The 27,762-nt window shown below is 47.2% G+C and overlaps 3 protein-coding genes across 5 annotated transcripts in view; 2 read left to right on the top strand and 1 right to left on the bottom strand.

Moving 5' to 3' along the window:
* LOC132584084 (uncharacterized) overlaps positions 1 to 27,762 on the bottom strand; it is a 165,463-nt gene that overhangs the window by 98,538 nt on the left and 39,163 nt on the right.
* Positions 1 to 27,762, top strand: part of LOC132584104 (zinc finger protein 93-like) — a 49,540-nt gene that overhangs the window by 17,033 nt on the left and 4,745 nt on the right. Inside the window, exons 1-3 of one of the 3 annotated variants that reach the window (XM_060255919.1) lie at positions 23,169 to 23,350; positions 25,649 to 25,734; positions 26,160 to 26,286. The exons of 1 other annotated variant lie outside the window; for it this stretch is intronic. In XM_060255919.1, the coding sequence (XP_060111902.1) occupies positions 25,720 to 25,734; positions 26,160 to 26,286 (142 nt within the window). In that variant the 5' untranslated portion in view covers positions 23,169 to 23,350; positions 25,649 to 25,719. Of the gene's footprint in view, positions 1 to 23,168; positions 23,351 to 25,632; positions 25,735 to 26,159; positions 26,287 to 27,762 lie in introns of those variants that run through there. One more of the 3 variants, XM_060255902.1, reaches the window with a different exon arrangement.
* LOC132585297 (zinc finger protein 665-like) lies at positions 5,383 to 8,063 on the top strand. Its single transcript, XM_060257110.1, has 3 exons — positions 5,383 to 6,664; positions 6,742 to 6,778; positions 7,898 to 8,063. Exons 1-3 carry the CDS (start codon positions 5,428 to 5,430, stop codon positions 8,061 to 8,063), a joined length of 1,440 nt encoding a protein of 479 aa, XP_060113093.1. The 5' UTR covers positions 5,383 to 5,427.

Here is a 27,762-nt window from a genome sequence, read left to right as displayed (position 1 = left end):
CCCATTTCAGTTCTGCGGGGATTGTTCTTGTTTGCCTTCTGACAAGGAATGCATCGGGCCACCAAAGAATTTGCAGAAGACCACACCTGGCGCCCCACAAACTTCTGCAAAAAGGTATGGACTAGAGTTCGAGTTCCCCAATGCCCTCCTTCATGTAGAGCCTTAAGCACTTCTCTCACCACACCCTCAGGTAGCCACCGTCGGCCATCTGGTAAGAGATAGACACCACCTTCTAATTTTGCCCCTTGCTTTTCAGCAAGCTCCTTTTCTTTATCTTGGTATTTAAAAGGAGGTTTTGGCTCAATTCCCATAGGAATCAACGCAGCTAGTCTCTGAGGGGGAACTATATTTGGACCCATGGCCGCTTTCTTGGCTAATTCGTCTGCCGCCCTGTTCCCTTGTACTTCTGGGGATGTTCCCCTTCAACCTCTTGTTGTTTTCCCACCTCTGAACAAGAAGGTCTCCAGCCTGGTCATTGTTATTGGATAGGAGCATAGCTCCTAAAACCGGTTAACACGCCCATGTGGTAACCAAGACTCACTCTAACCTGTAGAATCTCGAGAGCAAAAATTCTGCTTGGCGGACAACTGCCATTAAAATTGTGAGCTACTGCATAAATTACTTTGCTCTGGGGCCATTTTTCCTGAGCGAAGGCAAAAATGTGTGAACTGCAGGCTGAAAACTGAGAGCTGGCTCACACTAACTCAGAGGGAACACTGGCACAGGTAACTGTTTTTTGGAGCAAGGAAAATGGAGGGAAACCTTTCCCTCTGGGACAGAGACTAAAGCCGATGGAGCGGACAAGACTCATCTGCGTTCTTTTCTTCTGATTTTTTTTCCAGGTAAGGATTCCAGCTTCCCTTGGGACTGGAGGCAGAGGAACATTTTTGTGGGGAGGGGCTTCCCTATGCTAAAATCTCCCCGCTACAGGAAAAGATCATGGGCAGCCCAGGCAGAGAGTGCAAAGACTTTTCCCCTGCAGAGCTAGTTTTTTGGGTGCAGGGAGAATGTAGTTCTGAGCTGGTGGTGACCGACATTCCCACCAGCCGTGCCTGAAAGTACCTGGGAGTCGACATCCTTTCCAACAATTTGGGCTCAGTTTGGATTTAGATCAGTATAGTTTCTGGGGAGTTAAAACTGTTTGAATTGTTTAAATTGTTTAAAACTGGATTTTTAAATTATTTTTACACAATTGCAAATAAAAATAATAATTATGCATAATACCTCAATAGAAATTAACAAACATTTAAACATGGTACCACTGATCCAAAATTTGAAATGGAGTATAGTTAGTAAATATAAGCCAATACTAGAGGTCCCTTCCAACTAACTCTATGATTCTATGATTCTATTCCAGTTTTATACATTGCTCCATGCCTAGTAAAAGTAAAAAAATAAGATATTTATTTGAAATTGTATCTTCCACTTCGTTATTGTTTACATAGTCAAAAAAAGAGAACTATTTTGCTAGAAAGTTATTCTTTTTTGTAGGAACCTCTGCTATATAAATTTTTGGAGCTAATTTCTCCATAGCTGGAACTTCCCGCCCCTCAGTCCACCATTGCTGAATTGTTGGCCCAGTCTTTTCCTTCCAGTGTTTAGCTACAAGAATCTTCACAGCGATGAGTAATAATGGTGCCAATTCCTTTTTAAGCTGTGAATTTTCTAAAGCTGGCCAGAAATTCAATAGGACTGATTCTGATGTAAGAGGAATTTTACAATTCAAAATTTTATTTCTAAATCTTGCCACTGATGGCCAGAATAACTTCACCCTGGGACATTCCCACCACCACCAGCCATGCCTGAAAGTACCTGGGAGTTGACATCCTTCTCAGCAATTGGGGCTCAGTTTGGATTTAGATCAGTATAGTTTCTGGGGAGTTAAATACCATCTGGCATATATTTTAAAGTTTTGAAGTTTAATGTTTAAAGAATAAGTTTTATATGAAGCCGAAGACTAGAGTCATTTCCACTGATCTTCTTCCAAAGTCAGTCCAAAGTCCTGGTTATTATTTTATTTTTTAAGACAATTCCCTCTCTATTACAATTTCATTTGGTTACTTTAAAAGATATGTGTCTCTCTGAAATTCTTACTGACATACACATGGCACAATCTCGCTCCTAAATACCTCTACCCGAGTCTGCCTATGTTAATTCCCCCAGTAAAAGAGGAGACTCTTCCCCCTACACCAGCATTTCTTGTAACACAATTAGGGCTCTCCCAACATTCCCAGAACATTCTCCTAAAAAGTGTGTTGGGGGGAGGGCAGGCAGAAGGGTGTTGGTGCCCTCAGAGGGGAGGAGGGAGGGGTGGGGCTTCAGGCAGGGAAAGGGACTTCTGCCCCAGGAAGGGGTCGGCAGAGTTTGAGAAGAAGCATTTCCACGGAGGAGGGGGATGGATGAATAAGGGCCCCCAGATAGAAGGGCTGGTGGAGGGGAGAGATGTGAGGCCAAACGCTCCTGTTGAAAGGTTCGCTCCACGGATTGGCACAGGAAATGTGTGCAGAGCAAAAACAGATCCCCAACATCTTTCTTTCTCTCCCTCCCAGGTCAGTGGAAAGACACCCTTGAGGCCTCCTCCGCCATCTCCTCTGTGTGCTGAAGGGAGAAGAGGCACCATGCAGCCAGCTCAGGTATGGAGGGATGCAGGATCTCTGGGGAGACGTGCGGCAGGCAGTAGGGATGCTTCTCTGTTCAGAGGATTGGGCTGCTTCCCCTTGATTCACGTGTTCTCATCTGGGAAGGCAGAAAAACGGTCACCCCCTGCCTAGGATGGTTTCAGAAGAGAAGCAGGACAATTGAAACATTCCTTTTGATTTGGGCCTACTCCAAATGGTGCCACAGCGGTACTGAATTTCCCATGGAAAACTATTTGGACCTTTAGCATACGGCCATCTCTGGCCTCTTCCCCTCAAGGCTGCAGCCCCCTTTGGCTCCCAAAATGCTTCCTGGAGGGCTGGAGGTGGGGAGAGATGTCCCCATGGGGGGCTTTTCTCACCACCCCTTTCTGCTGCTCTTCCACTATGAATTGGCTCTCTCTGTTTTTGGCTCCCCCCTCCCCTCCTGGACCAGCTTTCCGGTGAAGTAAAAAATGTTTCCTTCTCTTTCTTGCAGGCGGGGGTGTCCTTCGAAGAGGTGGCCATGATTTTCACCCCGGGGGAGTGGAGCCTGCTGCGCCCAGCCCAGAGAGCTCTGTACAAAGAAGTCATGCTGGAGAATTTTGGGAACGTGGCCTCTCTCAGTAAGTATTCTTTTTTCTTTCTTGCTGAGAGGAGCGACTGTGAGGTGTTCTTTAAGGAGGAAGGACGTGGTCAGGCTGCCTGCCCTGCTTAGGGTTGCCAATCCCCAGGTGGGGGCAGGGGATCCTCCGGTTTGGAGGCCCTCCCCTGTCCTCAGGGTCATCAGAAAGCTGGGGGGGAGGGAAATGTCTGCTGGGCACTCCATTATACTCTATGGAGACCGATTCCCATAATGGGTATAATGGAGAATTGATTTGGGTGTATCTGGGGACTCTTTTTTGACTGCCAGCTGCCGTCTTCCTTTATGTTGAATAAAAACTGGCCCTTTTAAAGTCTCCCTGTTTTGTGGGGGAATGCTGCATCCACCTGCAGTCTGTGCGTACAGAGGCTGAGGTCCCAAGAGGTCCACAGTCGGGGGTACATGAGTGCATGGGCCCATATCCAGGCTCCTGCAGAGTATCAGTATGAGGAAAGAGGGCTGAGTCTTGATGCCATACAGTATTCCATACCACCCCTATTGCTTGCCTCCGTGTGTGTGTTTCTGGAGGGACAGTCTGGCTCCCAGTTAGATCCAGATGGGTAGCCGTGTTAGTCTGTCTGTAGAAGCAGAAAACAGTCAGAGCCTAGTAGGGCCTTAAAAACTAACAAAATTTGTGGCAGGGCACGACCTTCAAGAGTCACAGTGAGCAGAAGAAGTGAGCGGTGAGTCACAAAAGTTCACCCCCTGCCACAAATTCTGTTATTCATTAAGGTTCTCTCTTTCTACTGGTTTGGAATTGTTGCATTCAGGGCCGGCTCTGCCACTAAGCAAACTAGGCAATTGCCTAGGGCGCCGGTCTTCTGGTGGTGCTGAATTGGGTGGCCCCGTGTGACTCAGTGACGTTATCAGTGCAGAGGGGTCGCTAGAAGTTAGTCTTGCCTAGGGTCCCAGAGAGTCCAGGGCCACCTGTGGTTGCAATGATGGGCGCACAGAAGAGCTTAAATTTTGTGGGTTTCCCCCCTTATAAACAGGTCCTCTGATCGCCAAACCTGATCTCATATCCTGGCTGGAAGAAGATAAAGAACCGTTTCTCCTGGACTGTGATGGATTGGCAGGTAGGGGGGCTTCAGAAGTCTGTCTTGGGACTGGGTGTGGCTTGCGCTTCCTTCCAAGGGCTGATGAATTTCTGTGGCCTTGTTGATTCCTGAAGTTTGCCCTGCAATGGGCTTAGGGGAATAGCGGATGCTGAAATGCTGCCTTTAGATCTTTAAGTTAGGATAAGAGGCGGTTTCTTTACTGTCTCCTCTTAGGGCCTTAATGCCAAGTGTAGCTCAGTAACTGTCCACTCTGTAGAGTCTTTTGGGCCAGGGTTTTTGCCAGCCTCAGTTTTCCTGCAATCTTTTGAACTAATAATTCCAGGACTTGATGCTGACTGGCTGTCCCTGCAAAGCTGAAAATAGGTGCTTTATGGTATAGCAAACCCAGACTGCTCTCATGGGACCCTCTATTATATACCCCACCCCCCACCCCAGCATGGAGCAGTATTGCATGAGACTGTGAAAGTCCTGGTGCATCCAGTATGCCTGTATAAAATCCAGCCTCTTCCAGAGGAAATCCTCACTTTCCCAGGGTCTGTTTAAACCCTCGTCAGGATTCATCTCTTCCAATTAATCACCAACTGCATGTTGTCTGGATCTCCTCCCCAGGAAGCTGTTTCTGTACCCCAACAAATCTTTTTTGTCTTTAGATGCTGCTGGACTCAGAATTAGGTATTTGTGGAAAGTGCCAAATCATCAAACCAGGTATCCCTTTCTTTTAGCAGGAGACTTGTGGCAGTCAGCGAATGAAGAAGAAGAACACTCACCAGTGGTGAACAAGGATACACATTCAGATACGAAAGAGAAGCTTGGATCTTTGGATGCACCAAGGAAGGAAGATGGAAAACACCCACCCAAAGGGAGGAATAATCCCAGTCTTTTACAGAGGGATGAATCTCTACAGCAAAAGAGATGTCAAGTAGAGAGTAGGAATGAGAGCACTGCAAGAGAAGAACATTTCACTGAAATATCAGTAAGTAATTTTCAACAAAGGATGTGCAGCAGAAAGAGAATATATAAATTCCTGGAGTGTGGGAAAACCTTCAACGAGAGTACACCGCTTACTTCCCATCAAAGAATTCACAAGAGAAAAAAACCAAATAAATGCCTCATGTGTGGGAAAAGTTTCAGTCGCAGTTCATACCTTAGTGTCCATCAAAGAATTCACACAGGGGAGAAACCGTATAAATGCCTGGAGTGTGGGGAAAGTTTCAGTCAGAGCGGCAATCTTACTTCCCACCAAAGAATTCACACAGGGGAGAAACCATATACATGCCTGGAGTGTGGAAAAAGCTTCACTTGCAGTTCAGACCTTAAAGTCCATCAGAAAATTCACACAGGAGAGAAGCCATTCAAATGTAAGGAGTGTGGGAAAAGCTTCACTAAGAGTTCCACTCTTACTTCCCACCAAAGAATCCACACAGGGGAGAAACCATATAAATGCTTGGAGTGTGGGAAAAGCTTCAGTCATAGTTCTACTCTTATTTCCCATCAAAGAATTCACACAGGGGTGAAACCATATAAATGCATGGAGTGTGGAAGAAGCTTCACTGACAGTTCCAATTTTACTTCCCACCGAAGAATTCACACAGGGGAAAAGCCATATACATGCCTGGAGTGTGGAAGAAGCTTCAGTCACAGTTCAACCCTTAGTGCCCATCAGAAAACTCACACAGGTGAGAAACCATATAAATGCCTGGAGTGTGGGAAAAGCTTCACTGTCTGTTCCGCTCTTACTTCCCACCAAAAAATTCACACAGGGGAGAAACCGTATACATGCCAGGATTGTGGGAAAAGCTTCAGTTGCAGTTCACACCTTAAAGTCCATCAGAAAATTCACACAGGAGAGAAGCCATTCAAATGTAAGGAGTGTGGGAAAAGCTTCACTAAAAGTTCCACTCTTACTTCCCACCAAAGAATCCACACAGGGGAGAAACCATATAAATGCTTGGAGTGTGGGAAAAGCTTCACTGAGAGTTCCACTCTTATTTCCCATCAAAGAATTCACACAGGGGTGAAACCATATAAATGCATGGAGTGTGGAAGAAGCTTCACTGAGAGTTCCAATTTTACTTCCCACCAAAGAATTCACACAGGGGAAAAGCCGTATACATGCCTGGAGTGTGGAAGAAGCTTCAGTCACAGTTCAACCCTTAGTGCCCATCAGAAAACTCACACAGGGGAGAAACCATACAAATGTAATGAGTGTGGGAAAAGCTTCAGTCAGAATTACAATCTTGCTTCCCACCGGCGAATTCACACAGGGGAGAAACCATATAAATGCCTGCAATGTGGGAAAATGTTTCATCAGAGTTCACACCTGATTTCCCACCGAAGGATGCACACAGAAACCATATAACAGCCTAACGTGTGGGAAAAGCCTCAGGTACAGGAGAAACCTTACTTCAGATCAAAGAATTCAAACGGGAGAAACTGTACAAATGCTTGCAGTGTGGGAAAAGGTGCCATCAGAGTGCACAGCTTACTTCCCACCAAATGCACATGCATGGGAGAGGAAATGTAGCATATTCATAATTTTAATTCTATGAATGTTTATGCATTGTGTATTTTCATCATCTCTGTAAAGTTCGATTCCTGATCAGGAAAAGCACCAATATATTAGAGCTGCCTCTCAGCCTGCCAGTTCATTAGTGTCGAGGGAATAGGTGGTTTATTTCTTGTGTCTTAAACACTTGTTTTAAAAATGTTACGGCAGTTATCAAGACGTGTTGTATTGCACCTAGTATACTTACTTGTTTGCAGAATCAGTTTTGGGTCCAAGTGTTTTTATTTGGATGACAATTGCATGTTAAAGTTCAAAAGCTTTATTTCTCTTCCTCTGTCCCCTCTATCAAAAGTGTCACGTGAAGGGTCTAAGCAGGCTTTCTGCTGTTGGCTTCCAATTGGAAAAGGTCTTACATTGGAAAAACATATCACATGCTTCCCATCGTACCTCGCTTTCTGACTCTCAACTTTAAAACTGACTTGCCGAAATCGTAGGGAACTGAAATGCTTATCTATCTTGCTAAGCTTGAGAATTTTAGTAGACTGATTTTTATTGTGTGCCTTTTTCTGTACTTGTGCGATTTAACTTACAACTGTTCAAATTGTTCCTAATAAAGAGGATGCTTTATTTTAAATAAAACCATGATTTCTAAGAAGTTCTCTGTTTGTTCTACTGACACAAAGTGTGAAGTCTGAGCTTGACTGTTTCATTGCACAGGCAGAGATAAGTCTCTGAGAAAATGTACTCCGTTAAACCCTCCTGAGGTGATTCTGCTTGAATTGGTGTTCCTAGCAGGCTGGATTGAAGGGATTGGCCATCGCATGCAAAGCCCGTCACAGCCTGGGTCCCTCTTAGAATCATAGAGTTAAAAGAGACCTCCAGAGTCATCTAGTCCAACCCCTTCACAATGCAGGATACACACAAATACCTCTCCCTAAATTCGGAGGATCTTCATTACTGTCAAATGGCCATCTAGCCTCTGTTTGAAAAATCTCCAAGGAAGGAAAGCCCACCACCTCCTGAGGAGGAAGCCTGTTACCTGCAGGACTGCCTTTTCCCCCTCTGCTCCTCCAAGACAGGTGGGCTCCTCTGAGCAGGGCCTCCTGCAGGTGCCTTCCTGCAACTGGGCAAACTCGGCAACTGCCTGTTCTTGTGCCGTATATTTTGAGCCCAAAGCCTGGGGGAACGGCCTGCTAGAGGAGCTCACAAAAGCTGCCGTTCACTTGGATTTCTGCAAGTGACGCGATGAAATGTTTTCAGGAAGATATTTCGGTAAAGGGCCGGAGACTGAGCTGTACTATGACGTCCAGTATGTACGGCCATAAGCACAATCCCTCTATGTAACTCCTGTACCATCCAACGTGACATGTAGAAGCCTGTCAAAGCCCGGGTTGCAGATAAGGAACGACGGCTGCCAACGTCCGGCAGCTGGCCAGAACTCTAGCCGCCGACTGGGGAGGAGCGCAGGGGTGGTCGTTAAACAGTCCAATTAGTTCAACACCGTAAATCAGTCCGGCCGAAAGAGGAGACAGAAAGCTTAGTCGCAGGAATGCCGGGGGTCGGAAGCCAGAGAAAACAACGCCAATTACCTAGGTCAGTCCACAAAGCAAGGTCAGAGTCCAGAAGTTCAAGTCCAAGGTTCAGGCCGGGTCAGGAGTTACACGGGTTCTCGCAGCAAGCAAGAGGGTGCAGAACGTAGTCACGTCCCAGGAGGGTCGTTCGTTGCCAGCACAGTTTGCCTTGAGGGCAGGGTTACAGATATACTGTGCTGGCTTGTTAACTTGTTAGTACTCCGGGCTGAGATCTCTCCTCCCACGCATGCGTGCATCTCTCCGTCTGTTTCTGAGCTCCTGCCGCCTCCTCTCACGTAGCCGGCTTACAGGAGGTGGTGATTCAGGAGGGGATGCGCTAGGGCCTGGTGTGTCCTGATCAGTTTCAGGTGGCTCCTGCTCTGAGTTAGCAAGGGCGGGGGCTGAGCTAGGGCCCGGTGTGGCCTGATCAGTTTCAGGTGGCTCCTGTTCTGCGTTAGCAAGGGCTGGGTCTGGGGCAGGCACGACAAAGCCTATGCTTGGTTTCAGCTCTTTCCCCCCCTGAAATGTTATGCTCATTTTCTTATTTTTTCTTTGTAATCCCAACTTCTGTTCTATTGTTTCCCGGATGTCCCATTCCTATTGATGCAAATTGCCCAATGCTGTGTAATCCCCTTAGTCTCAGTGAAAAAGACAAACCACAAAATTGCACGGAGATAGATAAAGATGCAGGCATTGTTTGTCTCTCTGTAGCAGTAGAAAAGAGCAAGAGTCCAGTTGCCTCTTAAAGACTGGCAAAATTTGCGGCAGGGCGGGAGCTTTTGTCTCTGAAGATGTGAGCAGAGACTCATCTGTAAATTAATTAGTCTCTTATGTTGGCCATCCCTGATGTATCGTATGCCCCCACATTCAAGGGATTCTCTCCTTCTAGGGACCATGTGCTGGGTCCTTGTTCAAAGAGCAGTTCTCGTGCCTGTTGCTCAAATACCAAGTGCACCCAGGACAATCACACAGGCAGACACAGAACATCCCTATGCTCTGACACCTTTAAGACCAACAAAGTATTATTCAAAGTAGAAACTTTTGTGTGCAAACAGACTTCCTCAGATACAAACAATCAAATATAATATCTTGGGGATGTAAATAATAATGAAGTGAAAAATACAATTCCAAAGAAATATCTGAAATTTTCCTTTTACTAGACATAGAGTAATGCATAAAACTGTAATAGTATTGGCTTATATTTACTAACTATGCTCCATTTCAAATATTGGCTCAGTGGTACCATGTTTAAGTGTTTGTTAATTTCTAATTATGTATTATCCATAGATGTCTGGATTATTATTATCAGTATTAGTTGTGTAAAAATAATTCTAAAAATCCAGTTAGAAAAAATAAAACAATAAAAATACACACATATACTGAATTAAACTCATTATTATTTATATAATATCTTCAAGTCCTGCTTATAAGGAAACTCTGAGTCTCTGATTCAGAGAGAAGGGCAGGGTATAAATCTGCAATTCTTCTTCTCCTCCTCCTCCCCCACAGACCTGAGAACAAAAGAAGCAATTGATCTGTCAAATGGTTACTTTTATGGCTCTGAACGTGTCAACAAATGCTAATTTCAGGGAGACATGATCTGCAGCTGGAATTGGAAATTTCACTAATCCAGATTTAACATCAGAGTTAAAACACTGCCTGACATTAGTCTGCATTGAAAACACACCCCTAAAACAAAATTACTGAAAAGGCTGTGTGAGGGGGCCTGTAAAAAATGCAAGGAGGCCCCAGCCTTTCTGGCCCCTTGAGAGCTACGGTGCTGGGCTGAGAGCACTGTTCCCTCTAAGCTGAGTTAGTGTGAGCTAGCTCAGTCCTTTAGCCTCCAGCTCACACTTTTTTCTCTGAGCATGCGATAAATCACCCCGGAGCAAGCTAATTGGTGCAGCAGCTCACAACTTTAATGCCAGCAGATCACAAAGAAGGATTTTTCCTCACAAGACTCCACAGGGTAGAGGGAGCCCTGGTGAGAGTGAGATGTGGGGTGTGGTGGGGGGGGGAGAGAAAGAGAGAGTAGATCAAGGAGGAGGGGAAGAAATGGGAGTCTGAGGGGGGAGATTGGGGGAGGCTGCAGGAAAGGCTGAGGGAGTTGGGAAGGGGGTGCTGATGGGGGCACGGGGACTGTGTTACTGGACCCTCAGAAGTCCCACACAACACAAAACAGAATCCAAAGAGTGGAAAGGGGGGGTGGGGTGGGAGGAAATCTTCCTACTCAGTATCCAGGCTGTGCCCTTCTGTTTTGGGAAAATGGAGGCAGGAGGGTCCCCTCTCTTCCCCACCGGTAATTTGCTTGGGGTTGAATGCTTTGCGGCATTTATTTTTCTTGCTTCTACACAAGCCATGCCAGGAGACTTTGGGGGTGAAGACAGGAGACGTTGAGGGTGGAGCCAGAAGCAAGGGTGTGACAAGCATCATTGAACTCCAAAGGGAGTTCTGGCCATCACATTGAAAGAGACCACACACCTTTTTAAATGCCTTCCATCCATAGGAAATAATGAAAGACAGGGGCACCTTTTTGGGGAGCTCATAGAATTGGACCTGCTGGTCCACCTTTTTTGAAACTTGGGGGGTATTTGGGGAAGAGGCACTGGATGCTATATTGAAAATTTGGTGCCTCTACCTCAAAAAACAGCCCCCCCCCGCCAGAGCCTCAGATACCCATGGATCCATTTTCCATTATTTCCTATGGGAATAAGTCACCATAGGGAATAATGGCATGCCCAACAGACGTTTCCCCCCCACACTTTCTGATGACCCTGAAGTGGGGGGAGGGCCTCCAAACCGGGGGATCCCCTGCTCCCACCTGGGGATTGGCAACCTAGGAGGTGGCGCCTTGAGGTGCCCTGTAGGCCATGCGGCAGCCGAGGCAGCTGTCTACATGGCCTACTCCCACGCACCGGGCCTGGCCCTATGCAGCACTTGGGCCCTGATGGCGTTTCTCCTGGCTTTTCTGCATCTTGCCCAAACCAGCTTTGGGGTGAAGCTGAATTCTACAAGTAGGGTTGCCAATCCCCAGGTGGGGACAGGGGATCCCCCGGTTTGGAGGCCTTCCCCTCACTTTAAGGTCATCAGAAACTGAGGGTGGGGGGAGGGAAATATCTGCTGGGCACTCCATTATTCCCTATGGAGACCGATTGCCTAAGAGTATAATGGAGACTTGATCTGAGGATATCTGGGGCTTTGTGGGGGCTGTTTTTTGAGATAGAGGCACCAGATTTTCAGCATAGCATCCAGTGTCCCTTCCCAAAATACCCTCCAAGTTTGAAAAAGGTTGGACCAGGGGGTCCAATTCTATGAGCCCCCAGAAAGGTGCCTATCCTTAATTATTTCCAAATGGAGGGAAGGCATTTAAAAGGAGAGTGGTCCCTTTAAATGTGATGGCCAGAACTCCCTTTGGAGTTCAATTATTCTTGTCACAATTTTGCTCCCGGCTCCACCCCCAATGGCTCCTGGCTCCACCACCCAAATCCACAGATATTTTTTGAATTGGACATGGCAACCCTAATTTCGAGTGATTTTTAATTTTACAAGCAAGGCTTGTAAATCTTGATAACTGCCAGCCCTGCCCCAAAAGCAGCTCTTTTACCTTCCCCAGGGAAGGAGTGGGAGTGTCCAGGTTTTTTAGCAGTTGACTCGGGTATTGGTATAACCACACGTCTCCAGAATATTAATATAGAATTTGTAAAACAGCCCATGTGGTAACCAAGACTCACTCTAACCTGTGGAATCTCGAGAGCAAAAATTCTGCTTGGCGAAGTACTGGCATTACAATTGTGAGCTACTGCATAAATTACTTTGCTCTGGAGCCATTTTTCCTGAGCTAAGGCAAAAATGTGTGAACTGCAGGCTGAAAACTGAGAGCTGGCTCACACTAACTCAGAGGGAACACTGGCACAGGTAACTGTTTTTTGGAGGGCATTGTGGGGATCTTGGAGCAAGGAAAATGGAGGGAAACCTTCCCCTCTGGGAAAGAGACTAAAGCCGATGGAGCGGACAAGACTCATTTGCGTTCTTTTCTTCTGATTTTTTTTCCAGGTAAGGATTCCAGCTTCCCTTGGGACTGGAGGCAGAGGAACATTTTTGTGGGGAGGGGCTTCCCTATGCTAAAATCTCCCCGCTACAGGAAAACATCATGGGCAGCCCAGGCAGAGAGTGCAAAAACTTTTCCCCTGCAGAGCTAGTTTTTTGGGTGCAGAGAGAATGTAGTTCTGAGCTGGAATCTCTCACCTGCCACCTTGAGTCGGACACTCCATCCCATCCCATTGTAACCGCCCCTATATACCTTCTTCATATACATGCTTCATGGTGATAACCAGGCTGCATTGCAGCGCAAGCGAAATGAAAACATCAGAGAAGCCATGTTGGATCAGGCCAGTGGCTCATCCAGTCCAACACTCTTGTCACACATTGACCAAAAAACCGGGTGCCATCAGGAGGTCCCGAGGCAGCTGTGGGGCCAGGACAATAGAAGCCCTCCCACTGTCCCCCCACCCCTGCCCAAGCGCCAAGAAGACAGAGCATCACTGCCCCAAACAGAGAGTTCCATCTACGCCCTGTGGGTAATGGCCACTGAAGGACCCCTGCTCCAAATGTTTATCCAATCCCCTCTTGAAGCTGTCTATGCTTGCAGCAGCTGTGGCAGTGAATTCCCTGTGTTAATCACTCTTTGGAACCCTCAATAACAATGGGCATGGGATCGGATCACTCTGGACACCCTGTGGCAGGCTTGGCACACAAAATGGAGTCTGAGCTCACTTTGGTCCAGCTGGCCCATCCTTCAGAAACACTGTGCCCTCAAGGTTCAGCACATAAATGCCTGTAGTAATGCAGATCAGGAGGCCTCTCCCTTGTCTCTGGCTAAGGTGTGGCCCCCAGGCTGGGGAGAAAGCCAAGCACCCAGATACACTAAACGTCCTCTCAGCCTCCACAAATACAAAGACCAAGAAAAGTGGGAAAGTCTTTTTCCCCTGAATTTCTGCCTTCTCAGACCATTTTGTCTTCTCTCAATAACACCTCTGGGTGTCTCTGTATCAATATTTCCTGCCAAAACTCTATCTGAGTCCCAACTGTCTGGGCTCCACTTCAAATGTTAATTGCTCTCCTGCTCCCCTTTGAATACTCTAATCACCCTGCCTAGTCTGAATTCTTCTGCATCCCCTTTCTAGAAATGGGCTATCAGCACCTAGAGGTTACACCCACACCAGTCCCCCTGGCTTCCTGAGCCCTTTGTCTGTCTCAGAACCACCCATCTGCTCCTCTTTGCATACATTGTCTCCTAACGTCCTAATCCAATCATACATTGTTCTAAGGGACATCCTGACTGCTTGTGCCTCAGGACATGTTTCAGTCTACTTAAGGAGGGTCTCTGGGCCTGCTCAGGGTGTTCAGTCTTGGAGCCTTCAGACTCACACCCCTGAACTCTGCTTGGGAACCTTCCTCAGAAGAACACTGGTCGTTCTGCTGCCTCCTCTTTGGACTTCTGCTCACTGGACAGGTAGCTATGAAAGCCTTTTCACCCCCACAGATATTACCCCCTATCCGCTCTGCTAAAGATCTGCTTTTCTGGTGTTCTTCTCTCTTTGTGATAATTTAATTCAGTGTATGTGTGTATTCTTATTATTTTATAGTTTGAAACTGGAATTCTAAATTATTTTTACACAACAATTGCAAATAATAGTAATGCATACATGTATGGATAATACATCAATAGAAATTAACAAACATTTAAACATGGTACCACTGATCCAAAATTTGAAATGGAGTATAGTTAGTAAATATAAGCCAATACTATTACAGTTTCATACATTGCTCCATGTCTGTAAATGGAAAAATTCAGATATTTCTTTGGAATTGTATTTTTCACTTCATTATTATTTACATAGTCAGAAAAAGAGAACTATTTCTCTAGAAAGTTGTTCTTTTTTGTAGGAACCTTTGCTATATAAATGTGTGGAGCTAATTTCTCCATAGCTGCAACTTCCCACATCTCTGTTCACAATTGTTGAATGTTGGCCCAGTCTTTTCCTTCCAGTGTTTAGCTACAAGAATCTTTACAGCTATGAGTAATAATGATGCCAATTCCCTTTTAAGCTGTGAATTTTTTAAAACTGGCCAGAAATTCAGTAGGATTGATTCTGGTGTAAGAGGAATTGCACAATTCAAAATTTTATTTCTAATGCCAGCCACTGGTGGTCAAAATAACTTCACCCTGGGACATTTCCACCAGCCGTGCCTGAAAGTACCTGGGAGTTGACATCCTTCCCAACAATTTGGGCTGCGTTTGGATTTAGATCAGTATAGTTTCTGGGGAGTTAAATAACATCTGGCGTTTATTTTAAAGTTTTGAAGGTTAATGTTTAAAGAATATGTTTTCTATACAGCTGAAGACCAGAGTCATTTCCACTGATCTTCTTCCAAAGTCAGTTCAAAGTCCTGGTTATTATTTTATTTTTGTAGACAATTCTCTCTCTATTGCAATTTCATTTGGTTAGTTTAGAAGATATATGTCTCTCTGAAATTATTACTGACATACGCATGGCACAATCTCGCTTCTAAATACCTCTACCCGAGTCTGCCTATGTTAATTCCCCCAATAAAAGAGGAGATTTCCCCCCCCACCAGCATTTCTTGTAACACAATTAGGGCTCTTCATTCCCAGAACATTCCCCTAAAAAGTGTGTTGGGGGAGGGTGTTGCTGCCCTCAGAGGGGAGGAGGGAGGGGTGGGGCTTCAGGCAGGGAAAGGGACTCCTGTCCAAGGAAGGGGTCGGCAGAGTTTGAGAAGAAGCATTTCCAGGGAGGAGGGGGATGGATGAATAAGGGCCCCCAGATAGAATGGCCAGTTGAGGGGGGAGATGTGGGACCAGATGCTCCTGAGCCTTGAAAGATCAAATCCAGTATCTTCAATTGTGCCCTGAATCCAGCCTAAAGAGAGGTTCACTCCAGGGACTGGCACAGGAAATGTGTGGAGCAAAAATGGACCTCTATTGTCTTTCTTTCTCTCCCTCCTAGGTCAGTAGAAAGAGGCTCTGGAGGACTCCTCCGCCATTTCCTCTGTGTGCTGAAGGGAAAAGGGCCACCATGCAGCCAGCTCAGGTATGGAGGGAGGCAGGATCTCTGGGGAGACGTGGGGCAGGCAGTAGGGATGCTTCTCTGTTCAGAGAATCGGGCTTCTTCCCCTTGATTCTCGTGTTCTCTGCTGGGAAGGCAGAAAAATGGTCACCCCCTGTCTAGGATGCAGAGAAGCAGGACAATTGGGGCCTTCCTTTTTGATTTGGGCCTTCTCCAAATGGTGCCACAACAGTATTGAATTTCCCATGGAAAGCTTCACTGACAGTTCCAATTTTACTTCCCACCGAAGAATTCACACAGGGGAGAAACCGTATACATGCCAGGATTGTGGGAAAAGCTTCAGTACGCGTTCACAGCTTCATGTCCATCAAAGAACTCACACAGGGCAGAAACCGTATAAATGCCTGGAGTGTGGGAAATGCTTCAGTACGCGTTCACAGCTTCATGTCCATCAAAGAACTCACACAGGGCAGAAACCGTATAAATGCCTGGAGTGTGGGGAAAGTTTCAGTCAGAGTGGCAATCTTACTTCCCAGCAAAGAATTCACACAGGGGAGAAACCGTATAAATGCCTGGAGTGTGGGAAATGCTTCAGTAAGCGTTCACAGCTTCATGTCAATCAAAGAACTCACACAGGGGAGAAACTGTATAAATGCCTGGAATGTGGGAAAAGTTTCAGTCAGAGCGGCAATCTTACTTCCCACCAAAGAATTCACACAAGGGAGAAACCATATACATGCCTGGAGTGTGGAAGAAGCTTCAGTTGCAATTCAGACCTTAAAGTCCATCACAAAATTCACACAGGAGAGAAGCCATACAAATGTAAGGAGTGTGGGAAATGCTTCAGTCAGAGTGGCAATCTTACTTCCCACCGAAGAATTCACACAGGGGAAAAACCATATACATGCCTGGAGTGTGGAAGAAGTTTCAGTCACAGTTCAACCCTTAGTGCCCATCAGAAAACTCACACAGGGGAGAAACCGTATAAATGCCTGGAGTGTGGGAAAAGCTTCACTAAGAGTTCCACTCTTACTTCCCACCAAAGAATTCACACAGGGGTGAAACCATATAAATGCATGGAGTGTGGAAGAAGCTTCACTGGCAGTTCCAATTTTACTTCCCACCGAAGAATTCACACAGGGGAGAAACCGTATACATGCCTGGAGTGTGGGAAAAGCTTCACTGGCAGTTCCAATTTTACTTCCCACCGAAGAATTCACACAGGGGAGAAACCGTATACATGCCAGGATTGTGGGAAAAGCTTCAGTCGCAGTTCACACCTTAGTGTCCATCAGAAAATTCACACAGGGGAGAAATAATACAAATGTAATGAGTGTGGGAAAAGCTTCAGTCAGAATTACAATCTTGCTTCCCACCGGCGAATTCACACAGGGGAGAAGCCATATAAATGCCTGCAATGTGGAAAAATGTTCCGTCAGAGTTCACACCTGATTTCCCACCGAAGGATGCACACAGAAACCATATAACAGCCTAACATGTAAGAAAAGCCTCAGGTACAGGAGAAACCTTACTTCAGATCAAAGAATTCAAACTGGAGAAACTGTACAAATGCTTGCAGTGTGGGAAAAGGTGCCATCAGAGTGCACAGCTGACTTCCCACCAAATGCACATGCATGGGAGAGGAAATGTAGCATATTCATAATTTTAATTCTATGAATGTTTATGCGTTGTGTGTTTTCATCATCTCTGTAAAGTTCGATTCCTGATCAGGAAAAGCACCAATATATTAGAGCTGCCTCTCAGCCTTGCCAGTTCATTAGTGTCGAGGGAATAGGTGGTTTATTTCTTGTGTCTTAAACACTTGTTTTAAAAATGTTACGGCAGTTATCAAGACGTGTTGTATCGCACCTAGTATACTTACTTGTTTGCAGAATCAGTTTTGGGTCCAAGTGTTTTTATTTGGATGACAATTGCATGTTAAAGTTCAAAAGCTTTCTTTCTCTTCCTCTGTCCCCTCTATCAAAAGTGTCACGTGAAGGGTCTAATCAGGCTTTCTGCTGTTGGCTTCCAATTGGAAAAGGTCTTATATTGGGAAAGCATATCACATGCTTCCCATCGTACCTCGCTTTCTGACTCAACTTTAAAACTGACTTGCCGAAATCGTAGGGAACTGAAATGCTTATCTTGCTAAGTTTGAGAATTTTAGTACACTGATTTTTATTGTGTGCCTTTTTCTGTACTTGTGTGATTTAACTTACAACTGTTCAAATTGTTGCCTAATAAAGAGGATGCTTTATTTTAAATAAAACCATGGTTTCTAAGAAGTTCTCTGTTTGTTCTACTGACACAAAGTGTGAAGTCTGAGCTTGACTGTTTCATTGCACAGGCAGAGATCAGTCTCTGAGAAAATGTACTCAGTTAAACCCTCCTGAGGTGATTCTGCTTGAATTGGTGTTCCTAGCAGGCTGGATTGAAGGGATTGGCCATCGCATGCAAAGCCCGTCACAGCCTGGGTCCCTCTTAGAATCATAGAGTTAAAAGGGACCTCCAGGGTCATCTAGTCCAACCCCTTCACAATGCAGGATACACACAAATACCTCCCCCTAAATTCAGAGGATCTTCATTACTGTCAAATGGCCATCTAGCCTCTGTTTGAAAACCTTCAAGGAAGGAGAGCCCACCACCTTCCGAGGAGGAAGCCTGTTACCTGCAGGACTGCCTTTTCCCCACTGCTCCTCCAAGACAGGTGGGCTCCTCTGAGCAGGGACTCCTGCAGTTGCATTCCTGCAACTGGGCAAACTCGGCAACTGCCTGTTCTTGTGCCGTCTATGTTGTGCCCAAAGCCTGGGGGAACGGCCTGCTAGAGGAGCTCACAAAAGCTGCCGTTCACTTGGATTTCTGCAAGTGATGCAATGAAATGTTTTCAGGAAGATATTTCGGTAAAGGGCCGGAGACTGATCTGTACTATGACGTCCGGTATGTACGGCCATAAGCACAATCCCTCTATGTAACTCCTGTACCATCCAACGTGACATGTAGAAGCCTATGCTTGGTTTCAGCTCTCCCCCCCCCCCTGAAATGTTATGCTCATTTTCTTATTTTTTCTTTGTAATCCCAACTTCTGTTCTATTGTTTCCCGGATGTCCCATTCCTATTGATGCAAATTGCCCAATGCTGTGTAATCCCCTTAGTCTCAGTGAAAAAGACAAACCACAAAATTGCATGGAGATAGATAAAGATGGAGGCATTGTTTGTCTCCCTGTAGCAGTAGAAAAGAGCAAGAGTCCAGTTGCCTCTTAAAGACTGGCAAAATTTGCGGCAGGGCGGGAGCTTTTGTCTCTGAAGATGTGAGCAGAGACTGTGGAGAGCCAGTGTGGTGTGGAGAGCCAGTGTGGTGTAGTGGTTAAGTGTGCAGACTCTTACCTGGGAGAACCGGGTTTGATTCCCCACTCCTTCACTTGCACCTGCTGGAATGGCCTTGGGTCAGCCATAGCTCTGGCAGAGGTTGTCCTTGAAAGGGCAGCTGCTGTGGGAGCCCTCTCCAGCCCCACCCACCTCACAGGGTGTCTGTTGTGGGGGAGGAAGGTAAAGGAGATTGTGAGCCGCTCTGAGACTCTTCAGAGTGGAGGGCGGGATATAAATCCAATATCATCTTCTTCATCTTCAATATCTGTAAATTAATTAGTCTCTTATGTTGGCCATCCCTGATGTATCGTATGCCCCCACATTCAAGGGATTCTCTCCTTCTAGGGAGCATGTGCTGGATCCTTGCTCAAAGAACAGTTCTCGATGCCTGTTGCTCAAAAACCAAGTGCCCCCAGGACAATCACACAGGCAGACACAGAACATCACTATGCCCTGATACGTTTAAGAACAACAAAGTATTATTCAAAGTAGAAACTTTTGTGTGCAAACAGACTTCCTCAGATACAAACAATCAAATATAATATCTTCAAGTCCTGCTTATAAAGAAAAGAGAGGCTGGGGCAGCTGTTACTGAACGGCCATGCAGAGCTAAGATCTCTCTCTCGGCTTGGCTTCGCGAACGAAGATTTAAGAAGGGTGCAATAGTCCACGTTTGCTGCAGGCTCGCTGGTGGCTGACAAGACCAATGTGGGACAGGCAGGTCCGGCCACAGCGGCTGCAGGGAAAAGTCTGATTTAGGGTTGGTCCTGTAGCAGTGCGATTCTTCCTCAATCTCCTTTTGTCCTCAAGACCAGCTATGCGTGTGTTCTCAAAGGTAGAGACAGCCTGGTGGATGGTGTGCCTCCATGCTTTGCGATCTGAGGCTAGGTCAGACCACTGGTGATGGTTGATGTGACAGGTGCTAAGGGATTTCTTCAAGGAGTCCTTGTACCTCTTCTTTGGTGCCCCTCTATTTCGATGGCCGGTGGAGAGTTCGCCATACAGGGCAATCTTGGGAAGGCGGTGGTTTTCCATCCTAGAAATATGCCCTGCCCAACGCAGCTGCGTCTTCAACAGCAGTGCCTCGATGCTGGCAACCTCTGCCTGCTTGAGGACTTCAGTGTTGGTCACAAAGTCACTCCAGTGGATGTTGAGGATGGTGCGAAGGCAGCGCTGATGAAAGCGCTCAAGGAGTCGCAGGTGATGACGGTATAAAACCCACGATTCGGAGCCATAGATGAGGGTTGTCATCACAACCGCTTTGTAAACATTGATCTTTGTGCCTTTTTTCAGATGCTTGTTGCTCCACACTCTTTTGTGCAGTCGGCCAAATGCACGGTTTGCCTTTGCCAGCCTGTTGTCAATCTCCTTGTCGATCTTGGCATCTGAGGAGATGATGCACCCCAGGTAGCTGAACTGCTGGACTGTCTTCAGAACTGATTCACCCACAGTGATGCATGGAGGGTGATAATCTTCCTGGGGTGCAGGCTGGTGGAGAACTTCTGTCTTCTTCAGACTAACTTCTAGGCCGAATAGCTTGGCAGCCTCTGCAAAGCAGGACGTCATATGCTGCAGAGCTGATACCGAGTGGGAGACAAGTGCAGCATCATCAGCAAACAGTAGCTCTCGGATGAGTTTTTCCATTGTCTTGGAGTGTGCCTTTAGTCGCCTCAGGTTGAACAGGCTGCCATCGGTGCGATAGCGGATGTAGACACCATCGTCCTCATCTAGATCTACTGCGGCTCTTTGAAGCATCATGCTAAGATGCATTGAGCTGAAATAGGCCTGTAAGATCAATGAATGGCAGCAAATTAGCACATAAATGCAACAGGTAACAGGGATGTGAGAATGAAACCAGGGTCATTCCTGCAGAACCCCCAAGTCGAACGAAAGTCATCTCAGGCCCATCTCAGTCTATCAGCATGTACACATTTCTTCGCAAACATTGAAACAGATTTCCTCAAATAGTACATTTCATTGCTAAATGAGGATTAACACACTTCAGAAATGCTTCCGTTCCTTATGCCAAGCTGAGTTTCCTGAATTTGAAGTCATTCACAAGCACAACTGAAAGCACATGGCAACTTTGCATTCTGACTTCTTTCTTTCAAACAGTCCTTGTATCCTTTTATATGGATATAACAAAGATTCCCATTCAAATTCTGACTGAACAGACAAGCTTTGGCAGTTGAAACCTCAGATCCCCAAAACCAAGATAAATCAGTCACTGGACATACCAAGATATGTTTGCTCACCTGTTCATTTTCAACATTGTATATGCTGTTAGATACTAATAATCTCTGTCTGATTCAGTAGAAGAAGATATTGGATATCCTGCCCTATACTCTGAATCTCAGAGTCTCAGAGCGGCTCACAATCTCCTTTATCTTCCTCCCAGAGAGCATCCCTGGGAGGAAGAGCATCGCTGGCATCCCTACTGAGAAACTCCGCCCCCCCATGAGTATCACAGGTTTTTTTTGTTGTTGTGTTTTTTAAAAATTGTGTCTGTCTACACCTGGAAGTCAGGGTGACCTCTGGTGACTAACCCCTACAAGGGGTTGGAGGATATTCAGAGAGGTGACTGAATAAAGCCTGCTCCTGCCCTCCTGACTTCTGGTATTCCAAGGAGGTCTCCCACCCAAGAACTTGCCGGAGTCGACCCCGCTTAGCTCCCGAGATATGAGGAGAGCAGGCTATCAGAGGGTTTTTTTTAAATATTCATCCCTTGAAGGGCCGAAATCCTCTTTAAGCAGAGGTTAAAGGGGTCTTTTTTCTGGCACCAGTGTGGTGTATCAGCTTTGTATGTCTGTGTGTCCCATTTCCTGACACAGTGGGGGCGGGGAGAGATTGGGAAGAAACCAGTGCCACTTTATCCCTGATTCCCTCCCTCAGGTAGGGTTGCCAAGTCCAATTCGAGAAATATCTGGAGACTTTGGGGGTGGAGCCAGGAGACATTAGGGGTGGATAAGCATAATTGAACTCCAAAGGGAGTTCTGGCCACATTTAAAGGGACGGCATAACTTTTCAATTCCTTCCTTCCATACGAAATAATGAAGGATAGGGGCACCTTCTTTTGGGGCTCATAGAAATGGACCCCCAGGTCCAATCTTTTTGAAACTTGGGGGGTATTTTGGGGAGAGGCACTAGATGCTATACTGAAAATTTGGTGCCTCTACCCCAAAAAACAGCCCCCCCAGAGCCCCAGATACCCACAGATCGATTTTCCATGATTTTCTATGGGAATAAATCTCCATAGGGAATAACAGAGTTCTCAGCAGACATTTCCCTCCCCTCCCTCCACTTTCTGACAACCCTGAAGCGGGGGGAGGGCCTCCAAACCAGGGGATCCCCTGCCCCCACCTGGGGATTGGCAACCCTATTTGGGGTGGAGCCAGGAGCAAGGTTGTGACAAGCACAACTGAACTCCAAAGGGAGTTCTGGCACATCACATTTAAAGGGACTGCACACTTTTAAAATGCCTTCCCTCCATTCGAAATAATGAAGGATAGGGGCCCCCTCTTTAGGGGCTCATTGAATTGGACCCCCTAGTCCAATCTTTTGGAAACTTGGAGGGTGTTTTGAGGAGAGGCATTGGATGCTGTGCTGCAAATTTGGTCCCTCTACCTCAAAAAGCAGCTCCCCCAGAGCCCCAGATACGTGAGGATCAATTCTTCATTATTCCCTGTGGGAATTGGTCTGCATAGGGAATAATGAGAGTGCCCTGCAGACATTCCCCCCCCCCCCGCTTTCTGATGACCCTGAAGCAGGGGGAGGGCCTCAAACCAGGGGATCCCCTGTCCCCACCTGGAGATTGGCAGCCCTACCTCCCTGCCACCCCCATTCCTTTTTTCTTTCCCAAAACGTTCCCTGTCTCCAAGGGTTAAAGAACAAAGCGGTAGACAAGCGCACCTTTAAGACCAACTAAGTTTTATTCAGAATGTAAGCTTTCGTATGCTCTTAAGCAGACTTCATCAGGCAAAACGGGAATGGATTTACGGCACTTCGCACCTACAACCGCAGTCTGCTTTTTTTTATCACCCTCCAGTGTCGTTTCAGCCCTGCTTTGTCCTAACACTAGCAAACACTGTTTGTGATCCTTTTAATCTGCCAAAAAACATCCCCATGATTCTACACTGCCCACTTATATTAAGAATTGCTGCTTCCATTCTCATTTTGTCTGATGAAGTCTGCTTTAAGAAAGCTTACATTCTGGATAAAACTTAGTTGGTCTTAAAGGTGCGCTTGTCTACCGCTTTGTTCTACTGCTTCAGACGAACAGGGCTGCCTACGGGGATCTATCCAAGGGTTAAAGAGAGAGAGAGAGAGACCTCCGCAGTCCTAGAGAGGCACACTGTGCGGGCGGCGTTGGGGAAGGCGGAAGAGCCATTTCTTTGTCTGCCCCTTGCCGAGAAAGATCCAGGTGGGGAGCCGCGTCGGGTTGAAGCAGTAGAACAAAGCAGGAGTCAAGTGCATCTTTCAGACCAACAAAGTTTTATTCGGAACGTAAGCTTGCCAAGAAAGCAGCTCTGAATCTCCAGGGCTTCTAAGGTCTGAATGGCTGGGAGGGACTCCGGTGAGCTCCAAGAGGCTTTGGGTGGAGGGGGGGAAATGTGGGCTGGGGGCTGCAATGCAAGACCTAATGCAAAGAGGAAGGAGGGGAGGGCATGCAGTGTAAAGTGAAAGCGAGCTCCCCCTCCCCCCGCCGCCATTTTTTTCATTGCTTCCTTGGACAGGGGAACTAGGGTTGCCAAGTCCAATTTAAGAAATATCTGGGGACTTTGGGGGTGGAGCCAGGAGACATTAGGGGTGGAGCCAAAATCAAGGCTGTGGCAAGGATCATTGAACTCCAAAGGGAGTTCTGGCCATCGCATGTCAAGGGACCGCACACCTTCTCAATGCCTTCTTTCCGCAGGAAATAATGAAGGATAGGGGCACCTTCTTTTGGGGCTCATAGAATTGGACCCCCTGGTCCAATCTTTTTGAAACTTGGGGGGGTATTTTGGGAAGAGGTTCTAGATGCTATACTGAAAATTTGGTGCCTCTACCTCAAAAAACAGCCCCCCCCCCAGAGCCCCAGATACCCGCGGATCAATTCTCCATGATTTTCTATGGGAATAAATCTCCATAGGGAATAATAGAGTTTCCAGCAGACATTTCCCTCCCCTCCCCCCGCTTTCTGATGACCCTGAAGCAGGAGGAGGGCCTCCAAACGGGGGGATCCCCTGCCCCCACCTGGGGATTGGCAACCCTAACAGGAACAGCCCATGCGGTAATTGTTTGGAGGGGCAGGGAGCTTGGGGCAGGGCGAATGCAGGGAAACCTGTCCCCACAGGGTGGAGACATAAGCCGATGGAGCAAACAGGATTAATTTGCAGGTCTCATTTGCGTCCTTGTCTCCTGCTTTTTCCAGGCAAGGATTCAAGGCAGCTTCCCTTAGGACTGCAGGTGGAGGAATATTTTTATGGGAGGTTCCCCGCTGTTAAAAACCTCCCCGCTGCAGAAAAGCATCATGGGAGCCCAGGCAGAGAGTGCGAAAACTTTCCCCCCTGCAGAGCTAGTTTTCTGTGTGCGGGGGGGAGGGGGTGGAATTCGTTTCTGAGCTGGAGCCTCTCACTTGCCTGCCTCAAGTCAGGCACTCCGTCCCATCCTGTTAGAGCTCTCCCACCTCATTCCCCCCACATTCCCCTAAAATATGGGGGGTGGGTGTCAGGCAGGAGGGTATTGGTCTCCCTCAGAGGGACTGAGGGAGGGGTGTGGCTTCAGACCTGCCACTAGGAAACTAGGTGATTGGCTAGGGCGCTGGCCTTTTGTGCGTGCTTTGAGAGCCCCCCATGTGACTCAGTGATGTTATCAGTGCGGTTGGGGGGGGGGGGGAGTGCCAGAAGTTAGCCTTGTCTAGGGTGCCAGGCAGTCTAGGGTTGGCCCTGCCCGGAAAGAGCAGAATTTTTGAAGAAGTCTTTCCAAGCGGGGAGGGGGATGGATCAACAAGGAAGGCAGGACCACCCCCCCATAGAATGGACGGCTGAGAGATGCGGGGGCCAAAGGTTCCTATCCAATCTGGTGTCTTGAATCGTGGCCCGAATCCATTCTGGAGAGAGGCTCACTCTAGGCTCTCACTCTCACCCTAGGGGTGTCGAACTCTTGTTATGAGGGCTGGATCTGACATAAATAAGACCTTGTTGGGCCAAGTCATGTTGGGCCAGGCCATGTATGTACCTATTAAAGATTAGGTAGCAGAGATATAAATTGTATAAAGGACACAGACAAACACAAATATACTTTTAAAACTTAAAACATGTGTAAAATGTTAGCACTCATTGGTCTTAAAGAAGCTTTATTTGTATTTCTCCCATGGGATCCAGGGAACTGGGCAAAAAAGCTCAGGCTCTTGCCTTCCTTCCCCAGGGGACTGGGAGGGAAGGAGCCTCAGCCAATAGAAGGAAGGGAGGCTTGGCTCACAAGCTCTGCTATGCAGTGGAGAGAGCCTGGCCAAGCAAGCTATTCCTCCCCCCTTCCTCCCCAAGGGAGGAGCCTCAGTCAATGGAGAAAACAGAGGTTTTGCTCTGTAGCTCCTGTGCAATTGAGCAAGCCTTGCAAAGCAAGCTGTTCTGCAGAAAGAAGCAAAATATAGGGAGAAGGAAGCAGATGACAGCCAGTTGCTCGGGGGCCAGATAGCAGCCTTCCAGGGGCCTGATTTGGCCCCTAAACTGCATGTTTGACACCCCTGCTGTAGGGACTGGCACAGATAACGTGTGTTTCGTAAAAAAGGTTCCCCACCCTCTTTCTTTCTCCCCCTCCCAGGCAGGAGTGGAAAGACACCCTTGAGGCCTCCTCCACCATCTCCTCTGTGTGCTGAAGGGAAAAGAGCCGCCATGCAGCCAGCTCAGGTATTGTGGGGGACAGCTGGGGGACATATACTGCAGAGAGTAGAGATTCTTCCTTCTGTGCTGTAACGCTCAGAGGATCGGGCTCCTTCCCACTGATTCTGGTGTTCTCCACTGGGAAGGCAGGAAAACCATCCCCCACCCCCTGACTGCTCACTTTTGATTTGGCCCAATGTCTCCATAACTATACTGAATTTCCCATGGAAATCGATCTGGCCCTTTATCATACGGCCACCTGCGGTCTCTTCCCCACCAGGCTACTGTGGTTGAGGACGGCCACTCTGGTTCCCTAATGCTACCAAGGGGCTCTTCTCGCCACCTCTTTGTGCTGCCCTTCAACTGTGAATCGACTCTCTCTGTTTTTGACTTTCCCCCTCCAGACCAGCTTTCAAGGGATGTCAAGCAATGTTTCCTTCTCCTCCTTGCAGGCGGGGGTGTCCTTTGAAGAGGTGGCCGTGATCTTCACCCTGGAGGAGTGGAGCCTGCTGCGCCCAGCCCAGAGAGCTCTGTACAAGGAAGTCATGCTGGAGAATTATGGGAACGTGGCCTCTCTGGGTGAGGAGACTTTTCTTCTTCTGGCTGTGAGGGGTTACTGTAAGGTATTCTTGTTTGCCCTGGTCCCAGTGGCTGGTGTCTGCCCCCCTCCGCTCTCCTCCCTCTGGTGTGGGGAGGGCTCTGTGCTCTCCTTGCAGAGAGGGAGCCCCTGCCTGGCAGTTCTGGGCATGAACCCCCTGAGAGGGCATCGGAAGAGGTGCCAAGGGAGGCCTGGTCTGGAGATGGTGGGGCGATTTAAGCAGGGGCTTCCCTCCAGTCTGGGCTGAGATGTGGCTGTGGAAGGAACTTGGCTGTCTCTGCTGTCATTTCAGTTCTCAGCTGGCCTTTCCATCTCAGCTTGGCATAAAAGAGACCCAGAACTGCCAGTGTTACGCCAGCACCCCTTTCGTTGTCTAGGGCCTCAGTCTGCCCCAGAAGGTAATTGTACTGTGTACAATTCTGGTCACTAAAAAGATATAGCATTGGAAAAAGTGCAGAAAAGGGCAATTAGAAGTATTAAAGGGTTGGAACACTTTCCCTATGAAGAAAGGTTAAAACGCTTGGGGCTCTTTAGCTTGGAGAAATGTCGACTGCAGGGTGACATGATAGAGGTTTACAAGATTATGCATGGGATAGAGGAGGTAGAGAAAGAAGTCCTTTTCTCCCTTTCTCCCAATACGAGAACTCGTGGGCATTCAATGAAATTGCTGAGCAGTCAGGTGAGAACTGATAAAAGAAAGTACTTCTTCACCCAAAGGGTGATTAACATGTGGAATTCATTGCCACCTCACAGGAGGTGGCGGTGGCTACAAGCATAGACAGCTTCAAGAGGGGATTGGATAAGCATATGGAGCAGAGGTCCATCATTGGCTATTAGCCATAGCGTATTGTTGGAACTTTTTGTCTGGGGCAGTGATGCTCTGTATTCTTGGTGCTTGGAAGGGGGGGCACAGTGGGAGGACTTCTAGCCCCACTGGTGGACCTACTGATGGCATTTGGGGTTTTTTGGGCCACTGTGTGACACAAAGTGTTGGACTGGATGGGCCACTGGCCTGATCCAACATGGCTTCTCTTATGTTCTTAAGATAGAAAAGGGGTTCGCTTGAAGCCCCTCCAGCCTTGCTTTTTCTGCCCTGGCTTCTGCCTTTTAGAACTCTCTTAAAATGCGATTTTAACTTGTTGTGAATAATAAGCATCAAAATACAAAACGGATATTACCAGTACATATCACCAAGTTAAAACCTCATAAGTTACTCAATGCTCCTGCTGCTCTCCAATGGAGAACCGGTCCACTTTGCAAGCTGTTTAGAATCTCAGATCCTTCTTCTAGGGACCATTCTTATGAATATTGTACAGTTTTCCAAGTCCAGTAGGGCCAAATGAATTCCTAGCTTTCTCTAATTAGTGCTCATAATAGCGGGAACGCCGTGGTAAATACTATCCCTAGAAGAAGGATTTGAGATCCGAAACGGCTTGCAAAGCGGACCGGTTCTCTGT

Source organism: Heteronotia binoei, chromosome 1 (assembly GCF_032191835.1).
Source record: "Heteronotia binoei isolate CCM8104 ecotype False Entrance Well chromosome 1, APGP_CSIRO_Hbin_v1, whole genome shotgun sequence".
NCBI lineage: Eukaryota > Metazoa > Chordata > Lepidosauria > Squamata > Gekkonidae > Heteronotia > Heteronotia binoei.
This window is presented reverse-complemented; position numbering and strand designations above follow the sequence as displayed.

What these genes read in the sequence shown, in the direction of transcription:
- LOC132585297 (XM_060257110.1), top strand. Translation starts at nt 5,428, where the DNA reads ATGTGTGGGAAAAGTTTCAGTCGCAGTTCATACCTTAGTGTCCATCAA. An exon ending in CCACCGAAGGATGCACACAG is followed by an intron (nt 6,665 to 6,741) that starts AAACCATATAAC and finishes AAGAATTCAAAC; the next exon opens with GGGAGAAACTGTACAAATGC. An exon ending in TGCTTGCAGTGTGGGAAAAG is followed by an intron (nt 6,779 to 7,897) that starts GTGCCATCAGAG and finishes TGCTCCTCCAAG; the next exon opens with ACAGGTGGGCTCCTCTGAGC.